We start from the raw sequence: 21076 nt of genomic DNA on the forward strand, positions 1-21076 counted from the left end.
TTTTTCTTTCTATATCTCTCTTCTTTTCCTATTACATCTCTCAATCTCTTCTATTCCTATCTTTTTCTTAGTAGGTGTTGGTGGAATGATGTGAACAATCAATTTTCCAATATAGAAAAGTAGAATTCAAATTTAAATTTAAATTCTTAGGATTAAAGTGTCAGTATTTTTTTTTTTTTTGATAAAAAAGAAATTAGGGTTAGGGGATAGTGCAGTTGTCCAATGCAGCAAAATATGCAGGGTTCAAACAGTACTAATAGAAGACTTACATTTACCTCAGTTTGATGAAGACAAGTGAGGGCTTGAATCTATAGCGTGTGAGAAATGAGGTCTGTGCGCCAACATCTTAAAGTATTATATATTAGTTAAAATATGTATGAAATTAAATTCTCTGTGTCAGCCAGCCACTGCCTCTAGAGAAACATTCACCTCTTTTACAGTCATGTGGCATCCAATTTTTAAGCTTTGGTATCACTTTGACTAGTGGTCGCTTGATCGGTGCTAGGTAAGAAAGTGAGGGGTTGCCCCTTCGATCATTGTCGTAGGTACGACTGTGTAAGAGGGTTTCACATTTTTGGTAGTCGTTCTAAACCTAAAATCATTACCAACATTTTTTTAATTTTTGAATTTGCGTTGGAAATTTCAAGCACTGAGGTGGGGATTTGTTTGAAATTATGCTCCTTCATTTGAAAATTCTAAATCTTTTCCCAATTTTTTGATTTTTTAATATATTTTAAAAAGTATTTTTTATCATTATTTTAATATCAACTGACGACCTAAACCAACTCGACCCTAGGTTCAAAATTAGAAAAGAAAACATAAAATGTGAGTCAACTCAACCCGATTCTTCTTGATCGGTGTGGTTTCTAATTTGGTCAAAACCCGACCTGAACGGACATATGTGCACCCTTACCCAGTTTTATAGCCTCATATGAGATGTAGCTTTAACATATTTAGTGATGAATGAGTTTATTTTTTCCGGTATTGAGGAAGGATTTGAAATTAAAAGTTCTTATGTAATTTTAAAATAATATAAAATATATCTGAAACATTACAACGAGATGGAAAAGTTCGAAAGAATTAAAAAACAAAGGAAAGAAAGTAGGATTTTATTTTGATTATTTTAAAAATAATTTAGTTCGCGCATACATATTCAACTTTCGCTTCAATCAACTGAAACGGAAGTTGAAAATGCATGTTTAAACTAAATTATTCTGAAAATTAATCCAAATGAAATCCTTATTTCTTTCTTTTGTTTTCCAATTCTTCCAAAAAGTCATTATTGTGACTCAAAAGGAAACAATTGAAAGAGGACAGGTCAGCACTCAGCAATGAGTAGCAACAAATCAACGGTAATCAACAACACAAACAAACAAATGACAAACAAAAGAGACAGACAGCTGATTGGCTTCATTTCCTACAACGTGGCCGAACCTTAATCACCATTTCATATTTTACCCCACTCTGCAAACACAATTCCACTTGTTCAATCTCCAATTCATGTGATAGTTTCCTATTTCTTCAACACTGAGCAGTGTATGCTTGGATTCTAGCTTCACCCATCACCATCACTCTCTTTATTTATAGATGAGCAACATCATCAACATTATGGTGGTGTATGATGTGTGGCTAACTCTCTCAATCAACTGAGCTGAGATTTTTCTTTTGAATGTACACAACTGTGAGACCCAAGTTTTTAAGCTTAGAATAAATTAGTGAAATTTTCGATTCACGAATAAGTTCGATGTAACGTGAAGTAAGAAAACTGGATAAACGTTTATTAAATGGAATAAATGTATGGAGAAGATATTTCACGAGAAGGTTAAGGACAAGATTCGAATCGACGAAACTTATGACGCAAGTATTATTCGTTTACGCATAGGACAAGAACCTTAGGAAAAGATTAATTTAACCCTTGGAACACTATAGGAATAAATTCCAAAAATCTTCAAGAGGAATATAAGAATTTCTCTTATTCCTTTCCATAACAAGCGTTTCGATACGAAACCCTGGAATGTACGAAGGTCAAATTCCAATACTCGGAAGTTTGCCGAAACTGAATCACTGATAGTTCAAGAAACCTAAAATCAGCCAACGATGAAGACTTTTTCTATTCGGAGCTTCAAACGAAGATTCCACACGCGTGCACCTATTTCTCTCGATGTTTCTAATCTTTCTTCAGAACGAAGTTTTCTCATCCGACATCAACTGCAAAAAGTAACTTTTCGGGTAAAATCGATTTACACCGACTTTGGATCGTTTGATTTAATTCCAAGAAACCTGTTTTGAGTTCTGGAATTCTGTCACCGGAACCTATCTTAGAATTCAGAGGAATACGTAGGAAAAATCGGAATCGCGAAATTTTCATTTTTCCGCATTTTCCAAAACCTATAAATAGCTTGAAAAATGAAAAAAAAAAAAAAAAAAAAGATCACATTTTCCACCATAGTTGGTCGTGGGTTTGAGTGGAAGGAGGGGAGGAGAGCTTTTCGCCGATTCTTGCCTGATCGTCGCACAGTTCGTTGCTACGCGTAGGTCTCAAGGTACTGATGCTTTTCCTTACCTCTGATTGTAAATTCTGTCGCTTTTCTCTATGTCTTTCTGTGCTCAAAGTTTTGAGCTTTTTGTAAAACTGTCCAAATAACTCGATCTCTTTATCTAAACTTATTCCCTGCATGCCCAAGAGCATGTTTAGCGGATTACATTTCGCCGAATTGCCGCCGAGTTTCAATTCTGCTTGAAATACCCATTTTTGGTTAAAGTTTCACCCTTTCGACTTAAAACCCTCGACTGAGCTTAGCGTTAGTAGGATTAGTCGTCATAATCGTCGTTGGTATCGACCCAATCTAATTTGTTTTTCGAAATTCTGATTTTTAGTTTCTGAGCTAAAAATATTGACCAAAATACCCCTGCGACAGTTTTCGACCCGATAATTTTTCTGAGAGTTTCCCTGGCCTAGATATCGCCTAAGAATACCTAGGAATTGATTTAGATCGAAGAAAAAGTTCGGAAACCCTATTTTTGAGAGTGGCCGAAACCTATTTGTTAGGGTACCGTGTCCAAAAATAATTTTTGGGTCTCTATGACCTGAGCTATAGCGTAGCTCTTTCCGTTGTCGAAATTTTGGCTCCGGTTTCGTGTCATTCCGAGTTCTGTAGCTCGAGTTATGCTCGTTTTAGTGAACGAAGTCTTCGTTGTCCATTCGTGCCTAAATAGGAACTCTGAAGCTTTAAAAACGTTCTTTAAGATTTCGATTAGTATTATTAGATTGTGTTGCTCCTTGTGAAGCTTGTGTTGATGATTGTGTTTCCTTGTTCTAGGTTCACAACTTCCATGCACAACTTCTACTCACGAAGGTAAGGGTAACTCAGTTTTAGCGCGTCTTTGAGTCTTGCATGCTTTTACCGCACTGTCTGCGTTTGAGATGAAGATGTTTATATTAATTGGCATTGGATTATGATTATTATGCTTGCAATGTTGTATGCTTGCTTATATTGACTGTTTCTGAGGCTTGTGCCAAATGTTTTCTGAAGGCTTCGGCCGAGTAAACTTATTGAGACGTGTGTCTCCGTTTTCTGAGAGGCTTCGGCCGTTTACTGGTTTCTGTCATTGAACTGAGTTGGTATGTAATTGAATTGATTTATGTTGGTTGATAATATGAATAACATGTGGTTATCCTGATTTGGATTATTGAATATGAGATTGTTGTTTGAGTGAATTGCTGTGTTGGATGAGATGTTTTGGTTTGCTTGAAGTGGCAGTGGAGTGGATATTTTCACATGACTGTCCCGTCTTTCGGGGCGTTATCAAGTGGTAGTGGAGTGGATATTTTCACATGACTATCCCGTCCTTCGAGGCGTTATCAAGTGGCAGTGGAGTGGATATTTTCACATGACTATCCCGTCCTTCGAGGCGTTATCAAGTGGCAGTGGAGTGGATGTTTTCACATGATTGTCCCGTCTTGCGAGACGTTATCAAGTGGTAGTGTAGTGGATATTTTCACATGACTATCCCGTCCATTGTGGCGTTAAGTGGCGGTGTGGTGGTGATTGTCCCACGTGATCGTCCCGTCTTGCGAGACGTTATCAAGTGGTAGTGGAGTGGATATTTTCACATGACTATCCCGTCCTTCGAGGCGTTACTTAGTGACAGTGGAGTGGATATTTTCACAGGACTGTCCCGTCTTGCGAGACGTTATTGTTGACTGATATTGTTGAGGATTATTGGTATCTGATTTGTGTTTATATTGTTGAGGATTATTGATATCTGATTTGTGTTTATATTGTTGAGGATTATTGATATCGGATTTGTCGTTATATCGTTGAGGATTATTGTTATCTGATTTGTCATGATATTGTTGAGGATTGTCGATACCTGATTTGATGTTATATTGTTGAAGATTATTGTTATCTGATTTGTCGTGATATTGTTGAGGATTATCGATACCTGATTTGATGTTATATTGTTGAGGATTATTGTTATCTGATTTGTCGTGATATTGTTGAGGATTGTTGATATCTGATTTGATGTTATGTTGTTGAAGTTATTGTTATCTGAATTAACCTATGCTGTTAAGTTATTGATTCCTGAGTTAGGCTATGTTGTTAGGTTTTGTTGGTATCTGTTTTAAAACCAAATCGTTGATTTTGCTGATATGCTGATAGGTTTAATTCTGTTAAATATATGATTTGATTTCATGATCGATAGGATGAGTTGTCATCTATCCTGAATTAAATTGGTAGCTTACTTACCATGGCATGTATTAGATTTGAATAACATGCTTTTCTCTTTATTATGTGGTAATTGCATGGAGTTAACCCTTTCTATTTGCTACTTGTTATTTGGGCGCTTAACGCTATTAGGCGATGGAGAGCCTTCCGCTGAAGCTTAGCTGTTCGAGTTGGAGACCGTGACTGTGGGCGGTCGAGTAAGGGTGGATGAAGCAGTTGCTTCTCCTTTTTTGGAGGACTATGTCTGAGTTTCTCCCTCCATCGGAAAACTCTGTTGTTTAAACCTTATTTTCGCCACTTGTCTAAGTGAGCGTACTTATTTTGGAACCCCGTTTATGGTGTCGTGAACTACTCTATGTTATGTATATTATTATGTCGGGAAACAGGTTATTTAAATAAAGTTATGTATGTTTCCAACCTTTTAGCTGAAGTGTTTAGTTGTTTCTCAGAAAAAAATTCCCTTGGATTTTAGGGATTGCAGAATAGTCCTTAGACTTTTTTTAGGTGACTAGTGTGACTCCTCAGTTGAGAAATTGGGGCGTTACAACAACGACTTAAACATGAAACAATGCTTTAAAATAATTAGATATACAACTCAAGTGGTAAAAGTTAAGAGACATAAGGGTTGTGAGGGTGAAGGGTCAGATTTCGAATCCTGAGAAAGACTAATTTACTAACATTACTAACAACTAACATTTGTCTATAAAAAAATCACTTTTAAGCATTTAGAATCTTGTTTCTTTAAAAAGAATTAATTTTTTAGGATTTTACATTTCAAAATCAATTTTATTTTTTAGGTTTCATATCTAGTTTTTTTTTGTTTTTTTTTGGGGGAGCGGTTTGCAGGTTTTATCTTTATTTGTAGGTATAGTGGGGTTTGGGAGGAGAAGATGCTGAAGATGGGTGGTTATGGGGCTTGGCGAGGGTTGGAGAGGAGAAGATGATGAATGTGATTGATTATGGAAGGAGGAGAATATAACCATATGCAAAATTGAAATTTGGCACCAGTTTCTTATTAAACCACCAAATTCTTTTTTTTTTTGAAAGGAAACTGCAAATTCATTAATCAAAAGCAGGCATAGAAGCCATTACATTCTTATGAACCAAAGTTATGGCCTCTCTAGGTACCTCTTCAACCCAAACCATATCAGTATACTTGGAAGCGGTACCAGCTAAGAAATCAGCAACAAAATTGCCCCACGACGAACAAAAGACAAGTCAACATAATCAAAAGAACGAGATAACATAAAGCAATCACCAACAATACTAGATAAATACGATCGACCATCTGGAGGTTTCTTCCAAAGCTGGAACAGCTGCAAACAATCTGTCTAAAAAGAACCCGACGAAACCCCATCTGAATGACAAGCTGCATAGACCAGCGGAAGGCTAAAGCCTCCCCAAGAATCGCTGAAGCTGCATGGTGAAAATATTGTGCTGCAGAAGCAAGGACCTCACCGGACATATTCCTCACAATCAAACCAAAACCCACATCTCCCGTGGTAGCCACAGCTGCATCAAAATTCAGCTTGTAGATACCATAAGGTGGCCGGGCCCAAGTTGCCTCCAACAACGGGGCTGGTCTAGGCACCACCGTCACCTCTGACACCGGCGCGGCAGCTAGCATGGAACATCGCTGGATCACGGCTGCTACGGGCACATGAATCTCACCATCTCGAAAAACCACACGGTTGCGCATCTCCCAAAGAGCGTACACTCCAGCATGCCATAGTGCGAGTGCATCGTCATCAGCTGCTCGGAAAAAGTCCGCCAAGAAGTCCTCCATGGAGCTAAATCCGTGCACACGAAGGGAAAGGGGAGAGCCAAACCAGAAATTCTGGGTCACAGGACAAGACACAGACAAGTGAAACACGGTCTCCTCCTCATTATTACACACCGGGAACAAAGGGTCAACATCCATGCCTCTCCGACGAAGCGCTACACGGACTGGAAGTAAAGATGAAACTACACGCCACGCCACCTCCTTGCAATGGGGCTGGGCACTAGTACGCCAAAACTTCTTCCACAAAGGAGCTGGAAGCGATGGCTGGGAAGAGGTTGACGAACAAGCGCCAAGGAGCTTCCTGCGAACAAAAATATAACTAAATTTGGAACAATAATTGTCATCAACAGTTTCTGGCCACATGAGAGTATCAACACTACCATTCAAAGGTAAATGAATTTTTAAAATATGAGATACAGTGGCTGAGTGGAAAATAAAATCCACCAAATTCTTAATTTTTCATTCTTCAGTTGCATTAAGATACTACACGTGTATCTGAACACTCGACGACAGTAATAGGATTGAACTTCCATTATCTCCATTAATTTTGCCTATGCAACTTGATTAAGAATTGCTCTCTCTAAAAATAGGTGTAAAATTGAAAACAAAAAATTGTTGTTTTCCAGGTTTCTATCCGAACTGAGGAAATGATAAATTGAAAATACTCTAAAAACGTAATGGTAGTCCCTTAAAAATGTGAACTTTGTATTCAATATAAAAAAGATGCTAACTTGTTTTTGGTCATAATGGTTTACTTATTTTTTCAAATAGTGTTATAATATAAGGTGCATTAGTGTGTATGAGTATTGGGCTTGGCTCAAGATGTGAGTTTAGTTCTAGAGTTTTATAAAAAAAATAAAATACAAATGGATCCATTTCAATAAAAAAAGACCCAAAACGGTCAAAGTCACATTCACATTTAAAGAACCCTACCTCTCCAAACTGATCTAAAAAACCCTACCTCACTCACACTCACACTCACACTCACACTCACACTCACAGAGCCTCCTCTCCCTTCACGCTCTGATTCACGGCCTCCCTCTCCCTCTCCTCCCTTTCACTGCCTCTCTCTGAAGGTGTTATCGCTGCTTCCGCACCAACTGTTTCCCTCTCTGCTACATTTTAGACTCTTTGGCTTGGCGGCGCATCCGTGCTGTTCTTCCAATGGTGCGAACCTTAATCCCAACGCAGCTGGATATCCATTATGAAACGGTCCACTCAGCTTTCAACCTCGGAGGAAAAGATACCCGCTATCATCGGTAATGAATAATTATGTTTTATTATTTTGAAAGTTTGAATAATTTTTAAATGGGGTGACTGATTGAATAGTATTATAAGTTCTTGTGAGGGGGGCGGAGCCTTAGAAAAATTGGCAAGGATGTCCGCAGAAGACTAGTTTCTAGTGCGTTATATGCTGTTTAGTTATAAAACATATTTGTTCAAAGTTATGTTAACATCTTATTATTAATGAAGGGATTGTTCCTTTTATGATTCAATGGTGAACTCCCTGCGCTATGGTTTTCATTCTGGGTGGGTATGTATCAATTTGCGTTTGGGTTATTCATGAGAATTTGTAACATTACTCTTTGTCTATCAATGGGTAACAATACTCTTCCCCCAATTTCTAATCTAGGGGCCTGGGGTTTGTTGTTCAAGAGATTGGGTTTTAGGCCGTATGTGGTCACTTAGGTAGGTTTGTTCGCATTAAGTTATAGATTGATAGAATGGATACATTGCATATGAAAACATTGAATTTAAAAGTTAAATTAGTGTGGATTTTGTTCACATTGAAAGATTGTTCACCGAAGTTGTTCAGATGTTTACCGTATATAATTTTTCTGGTTTCATGTCAATTCGCTCCTGTCAAGTGTGTTTCAAACTGTTGGCCCTTGATAGTGATTATGTTCTCCTGTTTTCTGCCTTATGTATAATTATACAGGGGTTGAATTTAGCCCATTATAGTGTCTATGTTTTCATGTTTCCAGCCTTATGTCTAATTATTATACACTGTATTTGCCTTTCAAAAAAAATTTAAATGTGTATACCTTTCACCATTTATTGATTATACTCTGTTCTGATTTGTACATATATAGCTAATCCAGTTGAAATCATCATGTTTTATCCAAATTATTTAATACTTATTACCTATTTTGGGTTCAAGTTTTAGGAGCTACATCTGTTTTGGATACCATGGCACAAGCCAGATTGTCAGGAGGAGCGAATAACTTTATCCTTATCCACCACCCTGACCCAGTAAGCATTTAGCTCTCTAAGAGTTCGGTAAGGAGAAACGAATCCGTGCTAGGGATCAACTGCGGTTCTATAAGACGCACGCATACCGGCTTGAAGTTCGCCGCCACTAGATTATTAGATGATGAAGGGTTATTTATTTTTAATTGTGATGTTTATTTCAGACGATGTTAATTACCTAATGTTCGTTCTTCAATTTTATTTTGTATTGTGTGTTAAGTTTGTAAAATTGTGTTGTTAACTTTCATCAATCATGAGCCAAAGGGCATGCCACATATGTTCAAAACAATGACAGCTCTCTAAGAGTTTGGTAAGGAGAAACGAATACATGCTAGGGATCAACTGCGGTTCTATAAGACGCATGAGCCAGACATGTATCGGCTTGAAGTTCGCCGCCACTAGATTATTAGATAATGAAGGGTTATTTTATTTTTAATTGTGATGTTTATTTCAGACGATGTTAATTACCTAATGTTCTTCAATTTTATTTTGTTTTGTGTGTCAAGTTTGTAAGATTGTGTTGTTAACTTTCATCAATCATGAGCCAAAGGGCATGTCACATATGTTCAAAACAATGTCTGTATTTTCAAATTTGGATTATGACATGTACCAAGGCTGCTTTTGTATCACTCTAAATGCAAGTCTATTATTTCTGTTTTTATTAGCCATATTTTTTCTTGGACATCATTGGGGTTGTGCTAACTAAACAATGTAGTTATAATATGCTTGATATGTGACATTTGATAAAAGAGATAGTTTCAATACATTTGTTTACAAACTGAAAAAATTATGAATAAAGACCCCGTGCTATTTAAAATCCTAGTTAAACAAGTTTGTTAAAAAATTTGGGTATCTCGATAAACGAGGAAGGCTAGTACCACTCCCATTTATATTTTTTTTATAACACTATCATTTTAATTTTTTAAAATTTATGTAGATTTCACAAAATTAGGAGTGAGACATATAATTTAGGCTTAATCCTCATATTAGTCCCTGTCTTTGTGTCCCCGTCTGAACCAGGTCCCTGACCGAAAAAATTGTGGATTAAATCCCTCACTTTTAAAAACGTATGGAGCCAGTCCTCGCCGGAGCTCAGAGCTCCGGCGAGTGATGATATGGTATGCTGACTGTGTAAATGAAGCTGACATGGCACTAAAAAAAATAATAATTAATTTACACATAATATAATTAACATAATTAACCTAACTCTAATTCTAAACCAAAACTAATTAAACAATCTTAATTCCCCCAACTAATCCTAATTCCCTAACCAATTACCCCAACTCATCTTCTTCAGACTCAGAAACACAAAAGCTCACTTGTTCCACCTTCAGCTGAAACATTTGTTCCAGTCAAATCAACAAGCACAGAAAGCACAAACCTTGTTCTTCCAATTAAGGTTTTGGTCACGCTTTTGGCAACAACAGCAACAACAACCTATGAACTGTTATCACGAGATCCAGTTGAAACCGAGAAAAAAATTAAGAAGGAGAAGAGGAGACAGTGTGAAAAATGTTGAGGGTGGGGGTGGGTTTGTTTGCTCCGGTGAGTGATTTTTTTTTTAAACAGCCAAATTAATGAATAAAAAAGGTAGCATTAAGGGATGCTACAAACCCATGTACACAGCAAGCGCCAGATCAGTACAGGAAAAACAAAAGAGTACATGGGCTAGTAAAGAGAGAAGACACTAGACTAAAAGAGACAGCAAAAACCAATAAATGAAGCTCCCGTGGGTTTTTGGGGTTCGGTTGGGGGTTTGATTCTGGGTTAATGGGTTTGATTTGGAAATCTGGATTCTGGGTCATGCTCTGGTCTTCCTTCTTCCTCTCCTGAAAGTTCTGGTTATGGGTCATGCTACTGCAACCTCTTTTCATCTCCTCCCCTTCTTCATCATCTTCATCCTCAATCCCTCCCTCACACAAACCAAAAAAACCCAGATCTGAGCAGATTGCATCCAATGCAGATTTCGTGTTTTTGTTTTCCTTCGCCAAAGCTGGACTCGGTGGTTAGAGAAGAGGAACGAGTGAGGAGAAGGGGAGTGGAGGGGAGAAGAGAAGAGGAAGTGGAACGCGATTGAAGATTTTGTGTTTCGTATACCTCAGATTGTGGAATTCCAGATTGTGTTGTGTGAGGTATATGATTGGGCATTGGGATAATTTGGGGGAAATTAGGAAAAGATTGGGAGGAAATTAGGTTATGTGAATTAGTTTAGGGTTAGGATTAGAAATACTTAATTTATGTTGATTAAACCTTAACTTTTTAATTTTTAATTTTTTTTAAAACCACATCAGCATTAGTAATACAGTCAGCATGCCAAATCATCACTCGCCGGAGCTCCGGGCTCCGGCGAGGACTTGCTCCAGACGTTTTGCATTGATGAGGACCTTTTCCACAAATTTTTCCGGTCAGAGACATGATTCAGACGGCGACACAAAGACAAAGACTAATTTGAGGATTAAGCCTATAATTTAATGAATTTTACGTAAATTTTAACCCATTAAAGAAAGCGTTATAAAGAGAATGTTGTCAGTCTTTATCTTCAATAAACATTTCTCTAAAATTAATTTATAAGAAAATTCTTTCAATTTGCTAAGCTTAATTTTCTTGATGTAGAAAAAGTCTAACATGCCTTATTTTTTGTGTCTTCTATTTAAAAAAAGTCTAATATTAGTATTTTCCTTTGTAACTAAAAAAATTAAATATTTAGTCCATGGTTTGATTAGGTGTTGTGTTTGTTGAAAGATATATACTCACTTAATGTAATTTTCAAAGCTCGAGAGATTAGTCTCATAATTGTCAGCTGTGAAGATACTCGAAAAATAAAAATAAAAAATGCAAGCACGTACGTAATCATGTGTAGATTTCTGTGTTTTAAAGAGTGTATGGGCCTGTTTGATAGCAGTTTTAGTTTTCAATTTTTAAAATAGTTTTCAGAAGCAATTCTTAAAAACAGTTTTCAGAAAAAGAAAACAGTTTGAATGACATGTTTTCGAACATTTAGAAAACTGATATCTGAAAACTAAAAACTGAAACTGAAAACATCTTTTACCTGTTTTGGTTTTTTAGTTTTAAAAACTAAAAACGAGAACTGTTTTCAAAAACAGTTTTTGAAAACAGGTCTCACCAAACAAGTTTTCACTCTTTTGGAAACAGTTATCAAACAGGCCATATGTGTATCAATCATCACCTTATCAGTTTCCTGTCAAAACAAGTGTTTGTATGACACAAAACTGACTCTCACTTTTGTTCCCACTTTCCATGTCTCTACCACTTTCCTCACCAAAATGGTTGACCAATTGTGCTCAAATCCTCAACTCATTCATATGTTTCATTGTTTTCTTCATATTTGATCTTCTCGATGCTGTTTTCTGTGTCATCTACAGAATCCTTGATAAGCACATTGAAGGGGAATCCTCACCTTGTTGCTGCAGTAAATTGGAAAAACAGAACAAGAAGCTGTTGAATCATGAATATGATGGTGAATCAGATAGCCTGTATGAGAGGAAGAGCATCTTCAGAGAAATGGGTTTCCTTCAATTTGGGAGAAAACAGGAAGATTCCAATAGAAAATGTGGTGAAATTAGGCCATTGAATCGTTGGTCTGATTGTGGGTGTGAGTCTTGCCTTTCATGGGTGAATGGTGGTGACTATAAACTTCATTTTGTTGTCAAGGAACCCGTAATGGGTATGTTAATTTAATTCTACTATTTGGTGTTCCTTTTATATTTGTGTCCTTTTTTTTCTGTTATGTATAGCTGATCTTGTTGAGCGTAGTGGTGGTTGCTCACTTCGTCTATTAATCATGAGGTTATGGATTCCATCACCGTCCATGAGAATGAATCATATTTTGTAGTCCATAGTTTACTGTTTAGTGCGAGCCCCCACAACATGATATTAGTTACTGATATCGGCAGTGATACTTGATCTAAAACAAAGAAGCTTAACTTGTTGCCTATTTTTGTTTTGCAGAGCATTGCAGGGGAAATTACCCTTCTGAGAATGTGATATTCTTACATGGATTTCTCTGTTCTTCCTCATTTTGGACTCAGACACTGTTTCCATGTGTTTCTGAAAATGTGAATAACTACTACCGGTTGATTGCCATAGACTTGCTAGGATTTGGGAAGAGCCCAAAGCCAAGAGATTGCTCATACACTTTGAAGGATCATGTGGAGATGATTCAGAAATCTGTGATTCAACCATTGCAATTGAGTTCTTTCCATTTGGTTGCTCACTCCATGGGTTGCATAGTTGCATTGAGCTTGGCTGCAAAGTACCCTACATGTGTAAAATCAATCACCCTTGTTGCACCTGTAAGTACCTTCACCCATGAGAGATATGATTCCTGAAATGATAGAAAAAAATAAAAAGATATGAAGAGAAATTGAGTGAAAATGGCATGAGGGTTTTTAACTCCAGTTGTAGTTAAATTGCTGACAAATGTTGTTTGATGCAACCACAATTAAAGTCGCGATGCCATTTCAAAGACTCAAAAGCAGCTGTAATTGCAATTGTGGACTGCAATTTACAACCTGAATAAGATAGAAAATAAAGTGAATGTGGATATATTAAAGCAGTTGTTTTAAATATGGCAACTATTTCTGCAATCAGAATAAGCATTTTATATTTCAATTTTTGGCTGGTAAGTATCTCCTGAATTTTTCCATTCTCCTTGTGGTTTTGATGGCAGCCATACTCTTCTTCTGAGTCAAGCGATGCTTCTTTAAATGCAATCACCAAGCTTGCTGGAAAGAAATTGTGGCCCATATTATCATTTGGTTCTGCATTTATGTCATGGTATGAGCACTTGGGTCGAACTCTTTGCCTGGTCTATTGCAGAAATCACAGGATATGGGAATGGATTCTAAAATTCATTACTCGCAAGAGGTACTAAATATTTATTACAAGAGTATAATGCAAAAGACATCAAATATTTGTAGTTACATGCAATAAGATAAATCATAAATTCACACGGTCAAGAAATTTGAGTCATTCGATCAAAATATGAAAACTCAAATTTGAGTTTATCTGAGCTGTCCTATTTTGATGAAACCTATGAGTCGTGTGATCTTTGATCGAACGACTAAAATTACTTGAAATCGTGAATTTATGATTGCCTTGATCGCAGGAACTCAGATCTCTTAAATTGCTAAGGACAAAGAGATGTTAAACATTCTTTTGTTTTACCTTTTTCAGGGATCTACATTTTATGACCATAGACTTGACCAAGCATACGCATCATTCGGCTTGGAGTTCCATGCATAATGTGATATGTGGGGGAGCGAAATTTATGGACAGTTACTTGGAAATTTTGACCAAAGCTAGAGTTAGAATTAATGTTATTCAAGGTGATCAAGACCAAGTTGTCCCAATGGAGTGCTGCAGAAACATCAAATTGAAAGCTCCAAATGCTGAAATCAATGTCATTCCAAATGCAGATCATAGCACTGTACTCTTCGGTAGAGAGAAAGAGTTTTCATATAGTCTGGAGCATACATGGGAATCTGTTGATAGAAGTAAATTGCAGTGATGAATCATGAGAATTTCTAATTTTCATATTCAATTCTAAAAAATAGTGGAGAAACTAACTATCCCATTCTTATGATTTAATTTCCATAGAAACCATTTTTTCTCTAAGATTTCTGAAAATAATATTCCCATGATCATATTTTTAGATAATTATTCCTTAAAATATATTTGTAAACCATTTGCGCCCGCTGGTAATCTGAAAAGCTGGAAAAGAAAACCATGTGCGTGACAACCCCTTGTTGTAATAATTACTCAAGGAGTAATAATTACATAGTGTTCCAAAATGACAAGTGTGTTGATTTTGCATTGAATGGATTGGAATGAAGTCCCACATAGAATGTGGAGCAACTTTCCAAAGCATTTATATATCATTAAATGCCAACCATTCAACAAAGAGACAAAGTGAGAATATAGTGCCACATGTGCATGGTTTGGTGGTCCCAAGCTTTTATGTCACATGTTCCATTCACACCATCCCTCGCCGGTGGCGACACCGGCGTGGGCGTAGAGGCGCTAGTGGCGGCTTGTAGACGGCACGACACTTGAGGTAACAGACACAATATATGAAGGGTCGCAACCTTATACATTGTTCTGTTTTTTGCCTATAAATACAGTGCATATTCAGAGTTCAAAATATACATTTTTCATATCTCTGTTTCCAGAAAATCACTTCCCTTCATTTCGAGTTTTCATTAGTCTTATGCAAACTCGAAGCAAGGCTGATTATCCTGGGTATTCTTGCATCCAAACTCTAAGACGAAATCAGAGAGTGCTTGAAATACTTTAAGGAAAGTGATTTCCATCATGATCAAGCCTATTTTTCTAACACCCCTCAACTCTATGGTCAAATAATATTCAACCTTGTTTAATTTCATTTTGATATTTGAATCTTAGTGAAATTCTAATGTATTCCATACCGAACCATTTTAGTCAAATTTGGTGAGAGATTACTTATGAGATAAAATATATCCAAATAATTGCTTAGTCTTGGTCAAGTATAAATGCTTTACTTATTTAAAATATTAGAAAATCACCCATGAATAAAAAAATAGTAATAGAAGAAGTGGATGAGGTTAGATGTAATATTTGAGTAAGTTGAGAGTTTAGTGTCATTTAGAAAATCTTCAAGATAGTGAAGTATAATTTACTCTTTTATATATTTGTATATTTTATTAAATGAAACTGTGTTTTTAAACCTTAAAATGTGTGTTTTCGAATGATAACTCAAATGGTAAGAGTTAGAAGACATGTGAGTTTGGTGGGAGAGATCCAAAGATGCAATTTATATTTCTGATGTAAAAAACACTTAATTTTTTTTATTTAGAACTATTAAGTAAAAGTGTGCAAGCTTAACACTAACCGAGCCTACATCCCTTCGCTTCAGAGGATGGGTATGAGAGGCCTGGTTTGCGAAGCTACTGGAGATGAGATTTTGAGCTTCATGGCTGGCAGCGATGGCGGGATCTCCTCGAAGTGGAACTCTTAGCGTTACGGAGTGAGTTCTATCTTATGTGGGAGACAAGTATTAGCGATGCCATTTGTGAGGTGGACTGCTTAGAGATTGTGGATGTGTTAAGAGATGATGGTTTTCAGTTTCATGAGCTTGCTCATGACTTTTGGGAGGTTCGGCAGCTTTTGCAACACGATTGACGAATTCAACTAATGCATGTTCCTAGGAATGCAAATGATGCAGTAGACTGTCTTGCAAATTTGGGAGCGGATGCTCAATGTCCTCTTCTGCGCTTGGGATCCTCCTCTGCAACTCCATCCCATCTTGGCTAGGAATTTGTTAACCTTATACTAATTTTCCTTCTTATCTTACATTTTCAATGTACCAAAAAAATGTCATTATTTTATTATATCAAAATATAATATAATTTTTAGAATTTACCCCTATACATAATTTTCAAAACACATAATTTTCTTCTAATAATTTTTTTGAGGTTTTGTCAAACTCTTTTTTTTTTTGAACTTAGGTTTTTCCAAACTTTAAATGAATAAAACCTAGAATTCAATAAAAAAAAGAATAAAACCTATCAAAATCACCTCAAGAGTCATGCCATTTTGTTCCTCATGGCCCAAAAAATTGACAAAAAAATGTTAAAAATGTGTGACAAAAGATAAACTGATAAGGTTGGTAGTTGCACCAGATCCCTTTGCTGCCAGTGACAAGTGACAACCCTTCTTCCAATAGCTCACTCTTCTCACCTACCCCACATTCCATTCCACACCCCATTTCTCTTCTTATATTCTCCATTTCCACCATCCCTTGCAAATTTCTCCATTCCATCTACCAATCACAACACAAACCCATCTTCCTCTTCAACCCATTATGGATTTTTTGCAGATACCAGAAAATCAGATAATTGTGGGTGTTGCTGTGGCTATTGTAGCTGTTGGGGTTGGTGCTTACTACCTCTATTCATCTAAGAAGCCCAAAGGTTTGAACTTTTTCAAATTTATGCTTTGCCCATTTTGTAATTTTTCGATTCTGCTTTGATTTCACGCATTAGGCTCGATACTCCCGATGACTTGTCATTTTTTGGGGATTTTGAATTCTGGGTCTTACCCAACATTGTTCTGTCAATTTTTCATGTGAATTTGATGTAAAGGATGGAGCTTTTTGTTTTTTTTAAAGGTGTTATGATTCTCAGTTTTGTTTGTAATGCTAGGTACATAAATGTCTTATTTAACATTGCTCAATATGAAGAGTAGACCTTATGGGTTAAGAAATGTTAATAGTTAATTCAGTGAAATTTGATGGCAGCTTGTGTTAATGTAAAACTCAATGCACTCAGATTTTTTGTGATTAGATTTGAAGGACTAGTTTTTGCTGTTATCATGTCTAATTTGGCTGTTATGTATCTAGTTGAAGGGTTCATTGACTTCATTTTAAATTATCCTATTTTTACAGGTAACTTGGACCCAGATAATTTCAAGGAGTTTAAACTTGTGAAGAAAGCACAGCTGAGCCATAATGTTGCAAAGTTCACATTTGCACTCCCAACACCTACTTCTGTTTTGGGTCTTCCAATTGGCCAACACATAAGTTGCAAGTTCTGTTGTCTTATCTTTTCTTTGTTTTCCTGTTTTCCCTGTCATTGTAAATAGTTCAGCATATTTTTGTGTTTAATTTAGTATCTTCTCACTATGTTCTCTTAATGCTGATTGAGAATGGCTATTGCAAATACTGAATTGTAGAAGTAGCTATTAAATATAATAAAATTTCTTCCTGTTATTTTGTTTGTTTATCAATGTTTCCTTGTCATATGGTTAAAAAGCTTCTTTACAAACAGGGGTAAGGATCCTCAAGGGGATGAGGTTATCAAACCGTATACCCCTACAACTTTGGATTCCGATGTTGGACACTTCGAGCTAGTTATCAAGGTACATTCATAATTAATTGACTTTATCCTTACGTGCATTATTCTTCATTTGCTCCTTAATTATTTGGCTCTCGGTCTAAAATATGACTTTATTAGATGTACCCGCAAGGAAGGATGTCACATCATTTCCGTGAGATGCGTGTTGGTGACTATCTTGCTGTTAAAGGACCCAAGGTAAATGCTTTTAGTACTCATTTGTACACTAAGTTTTAAGGGTTTCCCATTCTCTTAATTCTCCTCGTAACTTTTATGCTTCATTATTGTTCAAATTAAGTATTGGGGAAATTGTCTTAATAATTTCTAGTTTGATATCTTATTTTAGTTTTTATTCTGAGACATGGTGGATTTGTGACTGCAACAAGTCAAAATCATGTTAAATGAAAGATCTGTTTGTGTAACTAATTTTGTCGCATTTTCTTAACAATTTTTTTTTGTTATTCAACTAAATAATACTCTGGCCTAGGTTTTCCCTCTTTGTCTTCGCAATGAACTGTTTCTTTAATCATCCTTTCCTCCAAAAAAGTCATGTTTTTTGTGTAGCACAGTTGAATGCTTTTTGGCTTTTATAGTGTTTTATGCCAAATGAAAGACTTTATTTGGATTCTTGGGTTTTAAGACATAATTGATTCCAGGGACGTTTCAAGTACCAACCTAATGATGTTAGAGCATTCGGGATGCTTGCTGGAGGGTCAGGAATCACTCCAATGTTCCAAGTATATCATTAAGATAAATGCTTTTCTTTTATTCATCTTTAAGAGGTTAATTCTTTCATGGAGTTCTAAGTGTTATTATTTTGGTTGCTTGTTGTGCTTCAAGGTTGCTAGAGCTATATTAGAAAACCCAAATGACAGGACCAAGGTGCATCTTATCTATGCCAATGTTACATATGAGGACATTCTTTTGAAGGTAAATAATAAGCACTTATTCTTCGCCTGATATATGACATTTTTCACTTAATGTAAGAATTTCCAAACTTCACACTTGACTCAATTAATCCTTTGCTTCATACCAGCTATAAGCTCTATGATATTATGTTCACTGTTTGACAAATTGAGAGAGTGAGAATGCATTATGATGGGATTTATGTTCATTACTTGGCATGCCCCACTTAATTTATGTAGTTAATAATCTTGTAGTGAATTGCACTTTACAGTTCATGATCTTTTTGGGACACTAATTAGTTTTGCAGTTTCACATTATGTGATAGCTATTGCAAAAATGCTGAAGTCAATTTGCTAAAGTTTAAAGTTATTCTTCAGGTTCAAAGAAAGGATTTATCGACAATTGGGGATAAATACTTATGTCCATTGGAAAGCTATTATATTGTCTCTCCCTCCTGCATTTTAGCCTCTGGGAGAGTTTACAAAATATTATAGCAACTTCCTATCTTGCCACAAAAGAATATAATTCCTCGATACATTTTTTGCTATAAAGTGGAGAAAATATCACACTGATGGAGGGGGTTTTGTGAGTTCCTTCAAATTACTGATAGTTTTTGAAATCTATTATTCAGAATTTAAGATCTGTTTCCCTGTAGAGACAATGTATACTATCCTCAATTCTCATTTTCTATCCTTAGCTCATTTCCTTGTCGATGCTATCATAGAATAATAAGTTTGCATCTCAAATTCCTCTTACTGGCCAATGCCTAATTAAATCCACTTATGCATGTGCAGGAAGAGCTTGATGGTCTTGCTACTAACTACCCTGATAGCTTTAAAATATACTATGTATTGAATCAGGTTAGTTGCTAAGGCACGCAGATCTTTTTCTTGGTCTTTTGCATTTGTTGCTTTTGCTTTGTTTGTGGAGTGGCCTTACAATTTTTTTGTCTTCATAAACATCAATTTATAATAATTGCTTAAAGTTCAGTTTGGGTTGATTAAATTGGTTTTCAAAATGCAATCTGAAATCGATCCAATAAAAATTTCCGTTTTAATTTTTCTCTCTTTCAATTTACAGTTTTGTGGATTGGTTTTTTCAATTTGTATTGTATTGGATCTGTTGATGAACGCTGTTTGTTAGTAGAACTTGACTGATTTTTTGGAGTTTCCTGATCCAATTAACCTCTAAACAATGGACGTTTGTTTATAAATTTTACAACTACTGTGATGCATCTGCTCCGATGCATATTTGTATTACAGCTTGTTTGATGCATTCACTCTCATGCTATCTGTGTTCTAACTATAAAAAATTAAGGGCTATGACTATTATGTTTATGCTTTCTAGAAACATTTCACCTCTCAGGTTACTGAATGTTGACACAGATTATCTAGTAATATCTTGAGAATATGTTATTTAATCAGTTAGTTATCTAATTGAGGAAATAGTTTAGAAGTTGTTTCCTGATTTTGTAATATTTCCTGTTACTATTAATCTTTTTTGTTACTGACATGGGCTTGTACCTAATTTATAGTATAAGTAGTAGTGTTAAGTGTTAACTGTTAGGTTAAGCTATTTTGTCAGATTACTTGTATGAATATTATTTCCCCTTGAGCTATCTTTCTCTCTTCTTCCTGAACGCTAAACCTATCATTCTTAACAGTTAGTTATGCGTAATAATCATATGTTTTCATGTTACTTCCTTGAACATTGTTAATCTCTAGCCTCCGGAAGTATGGGATGGTGGTGTTGGATTTGTATCAAAGGAGATGATTGAAGCCCATTTGCCTGCTCCAGCACATGATGTTAAGGTAATTGTTTTAATTATTTAACCTATTTATCCAAATTGATGTCGTTATTTTTAATTTTCCTTATTATCATGTAAAAGGAAGATAAATGATTAGACTTGTTTCCTGATTATTTTCAGATATTGCGATGCGGCCCGCCACCGATGAACAAGGCCATGGCTGCTCACCTGGAAGCCCTCGAATATGCTCCTGAGATGCAGTTCCAGTTCTGATCGTCTTCATTTGGGTGCTTAACATTGAATTTGATGGCCTTCTGTTAAACAAAAATAGCAATTTTTTCTTTCTGGCTATGAGTATGTGAAACCTTGGATCAACATTGCATTTATTTTAGTAGCTTTGTTCAGAGTTAAAGTCTGAAATAATTGCTTCTCATGTGTTATTGGGACTGATACATTGACCATGTGCTAGAAGTGCAGATTATGAATTAGACTTGCCAGACTTTTTTTGACTAAAATTTTCATGTCTTGAGCATTATTTTTCAAGCAGATTTTGAATCAAATTGGTTGAGTTAAAATCAATTTTCAATGTTGAGGACTTTGATGTGGAAGTATGAACCGAATGCCAGACAAAGATGGGGTACCTTAATGGTACGCACGTACAGTTGAAACTTGAAAGGTTCTATTTCATGTGAATAGACCGTGGTTGAGTTGTTGGTGGCATGATTAAGGTTTGGTGAAGGGAGAATATACATGAAATATATTAAAAGTA

The 21076-nt window shown here is 36.0% G+C and overlaps 3 protein-coding genes and 1 long non-coding RNA gene across 4 annotated transcripts; 3 read left to right on the plus strand and 1 right to left on the minus strand.

Annotated features, from left to right (window-relative positions):
• Positions 1 to 5792: 5792 nt before the first annotated feature.
• Positions 5793 to 6876, minus strand: LOC130722524 (uncharacterized). The gene is made up of 2 exons (XM_057573276.1): positions 6009 to 6876; positions 5793 to 5902 (listed from the first exon to the last, which is right to left on the minus strand). Exons 1-2 carry the CDS (start codon positions 6874 to 6876, stop codon positions 5793 to 5795), a joined length of 978 nt encoding a protein of 325 aa, XP_057429259.1.
• A 595-nt stretch (positions 6877 to 7471) lies between these two features.
• Positions 7472 to 9527, plus strand: LOC130729947 (uncharacterized). The gene is made up of 2 exons (XR_009016179.1): positions 7472 to 7772; positions 8675 to 9527. It is a non-coding gene; the product is annotated as an uncharacterized LOC130729947 (long non-coding RNA).
• A 2392-nt stretch (positions 9528 to 11919) lies between these two features.
• Positions 11920 to 14457, plus strand: LOC130729948 (probable lysophospholipase BODYGUARD 4). The gene is made up of 4 exons (XM_057581803.1): positions 11920 to 12448; positions 12733 to 13076; positions 13454 to 13650; positions 13960 to 14457. Exons 1-4 carry the CDS (start codon positions 12022 to 12024, stop codon positions 14291 to 14293), a joined length of 1302 nt encoding a protein of 433 aa, XP_057437786.1. The 5' UTR covers positions 11920 to 12021; the 3' UTR covers positions 14294 to 14457.
• A 1970-nt stretch (positions 14458 to 16427) lies between these two features.
• LOC130729952 (NADH--cytochrome b5 reductase 1) lies at positions 16428 to 20822 on the plus strand. Its single transcript, XM_057581807.1, has 9 exons — positions 16428 to 16733; positions 17207 to 17348; positions 17589 to 17679; positions 17775 to 17852; positions 18311 to 18391; positions 18495 to 18584; positions 19355 to 19420; positions 20285 to 20371; positions 20488 to 20822. Exons 1-9 carry the CDS (start codon positions 16625 to 16627, stop codon positions 20578 to 20580), a joined length of 837 nt encoding a protein of 278 aa, XP_057437790.1. The 5' UTR covers positions 16428 to 16624; the 3' UTR covers positions 20581 to 20822.
• Positions 20823 to 21076: the final 254 nt, after the last annotated feature.

Source organism: Lotus japonicus, chromosome 1 (assembly GCF_012489685.1).
Source record: "Lotus japonicus ecotype B-129 chromosome 1, LjGifu_v1.2".
Classification (NCBI taxonomy): Eukaryota; Viridiplantae; Streptophyta; class Magnoliopsida; order Fabales; family Fabaceae; genus Lotus; species Lotus japonicus.

Excerpts from the sequence above, each read along its gene's own strand:
- LOC130722524 (XM_057573276.1), bottom strand. The coding sequence starts at position 6,876 with ATGTGGCCAGAAACTGTTGATGACAATTATTGTTCCAAATTTAGTTAT. Across the intron at positions 5,903-6,008 it reads AAACCTCCAGATGGTCGATC|CTGGTACCGCTTCCAAGTAT; the intron begins GTATTTATCTAG and ends CTGATTTCTTAG.
- LOC130729948 (XM_057581803.1), top strand. The coding sequence starts at position 12,022 with ATGTCTCTACCACTTTCCTCACCAAAATGGTTGACCAATTGTGCTCAA. Across the intron at positions 13,077-13,453 it reads CAATCACCCTTGTTGCACCT|CCATACTCTTCTTCTGAGTC; the intron begins GTAAGTACCTTC and ends TTTTGATGGCAG. Across the intron at positions 13,651-13,959 it reads AAATTCATTACTCGCAAGAG|GGATCTACATTTTATGACCA; the intron begins GTACTAAATATT and ends TACCTTTTTCAG.
- LOC130729952 (XM_057581807.1), top strand. The coding sequence starts at position 16,625 with ATGGATTTTTTGCAGATACCAGAAAATCAGATAATTGTGGGTGTTGCT. Across the intron at positions 18,392-18,494 it reads GAATCACTCCAATGTTCCAA|GTTGCTAGAGCTATATTAGA; the intron begins GTATATCATTAA and ends TTGTGCTTCAAG. Across the intron at positions 19,421-20,284 it reads TATACTATGTATTGAATCAG|CCTCCGGAAGTATGGGATGG; the intron begins GTTAGTTGCTAA and ends GTTAATCTCTAG.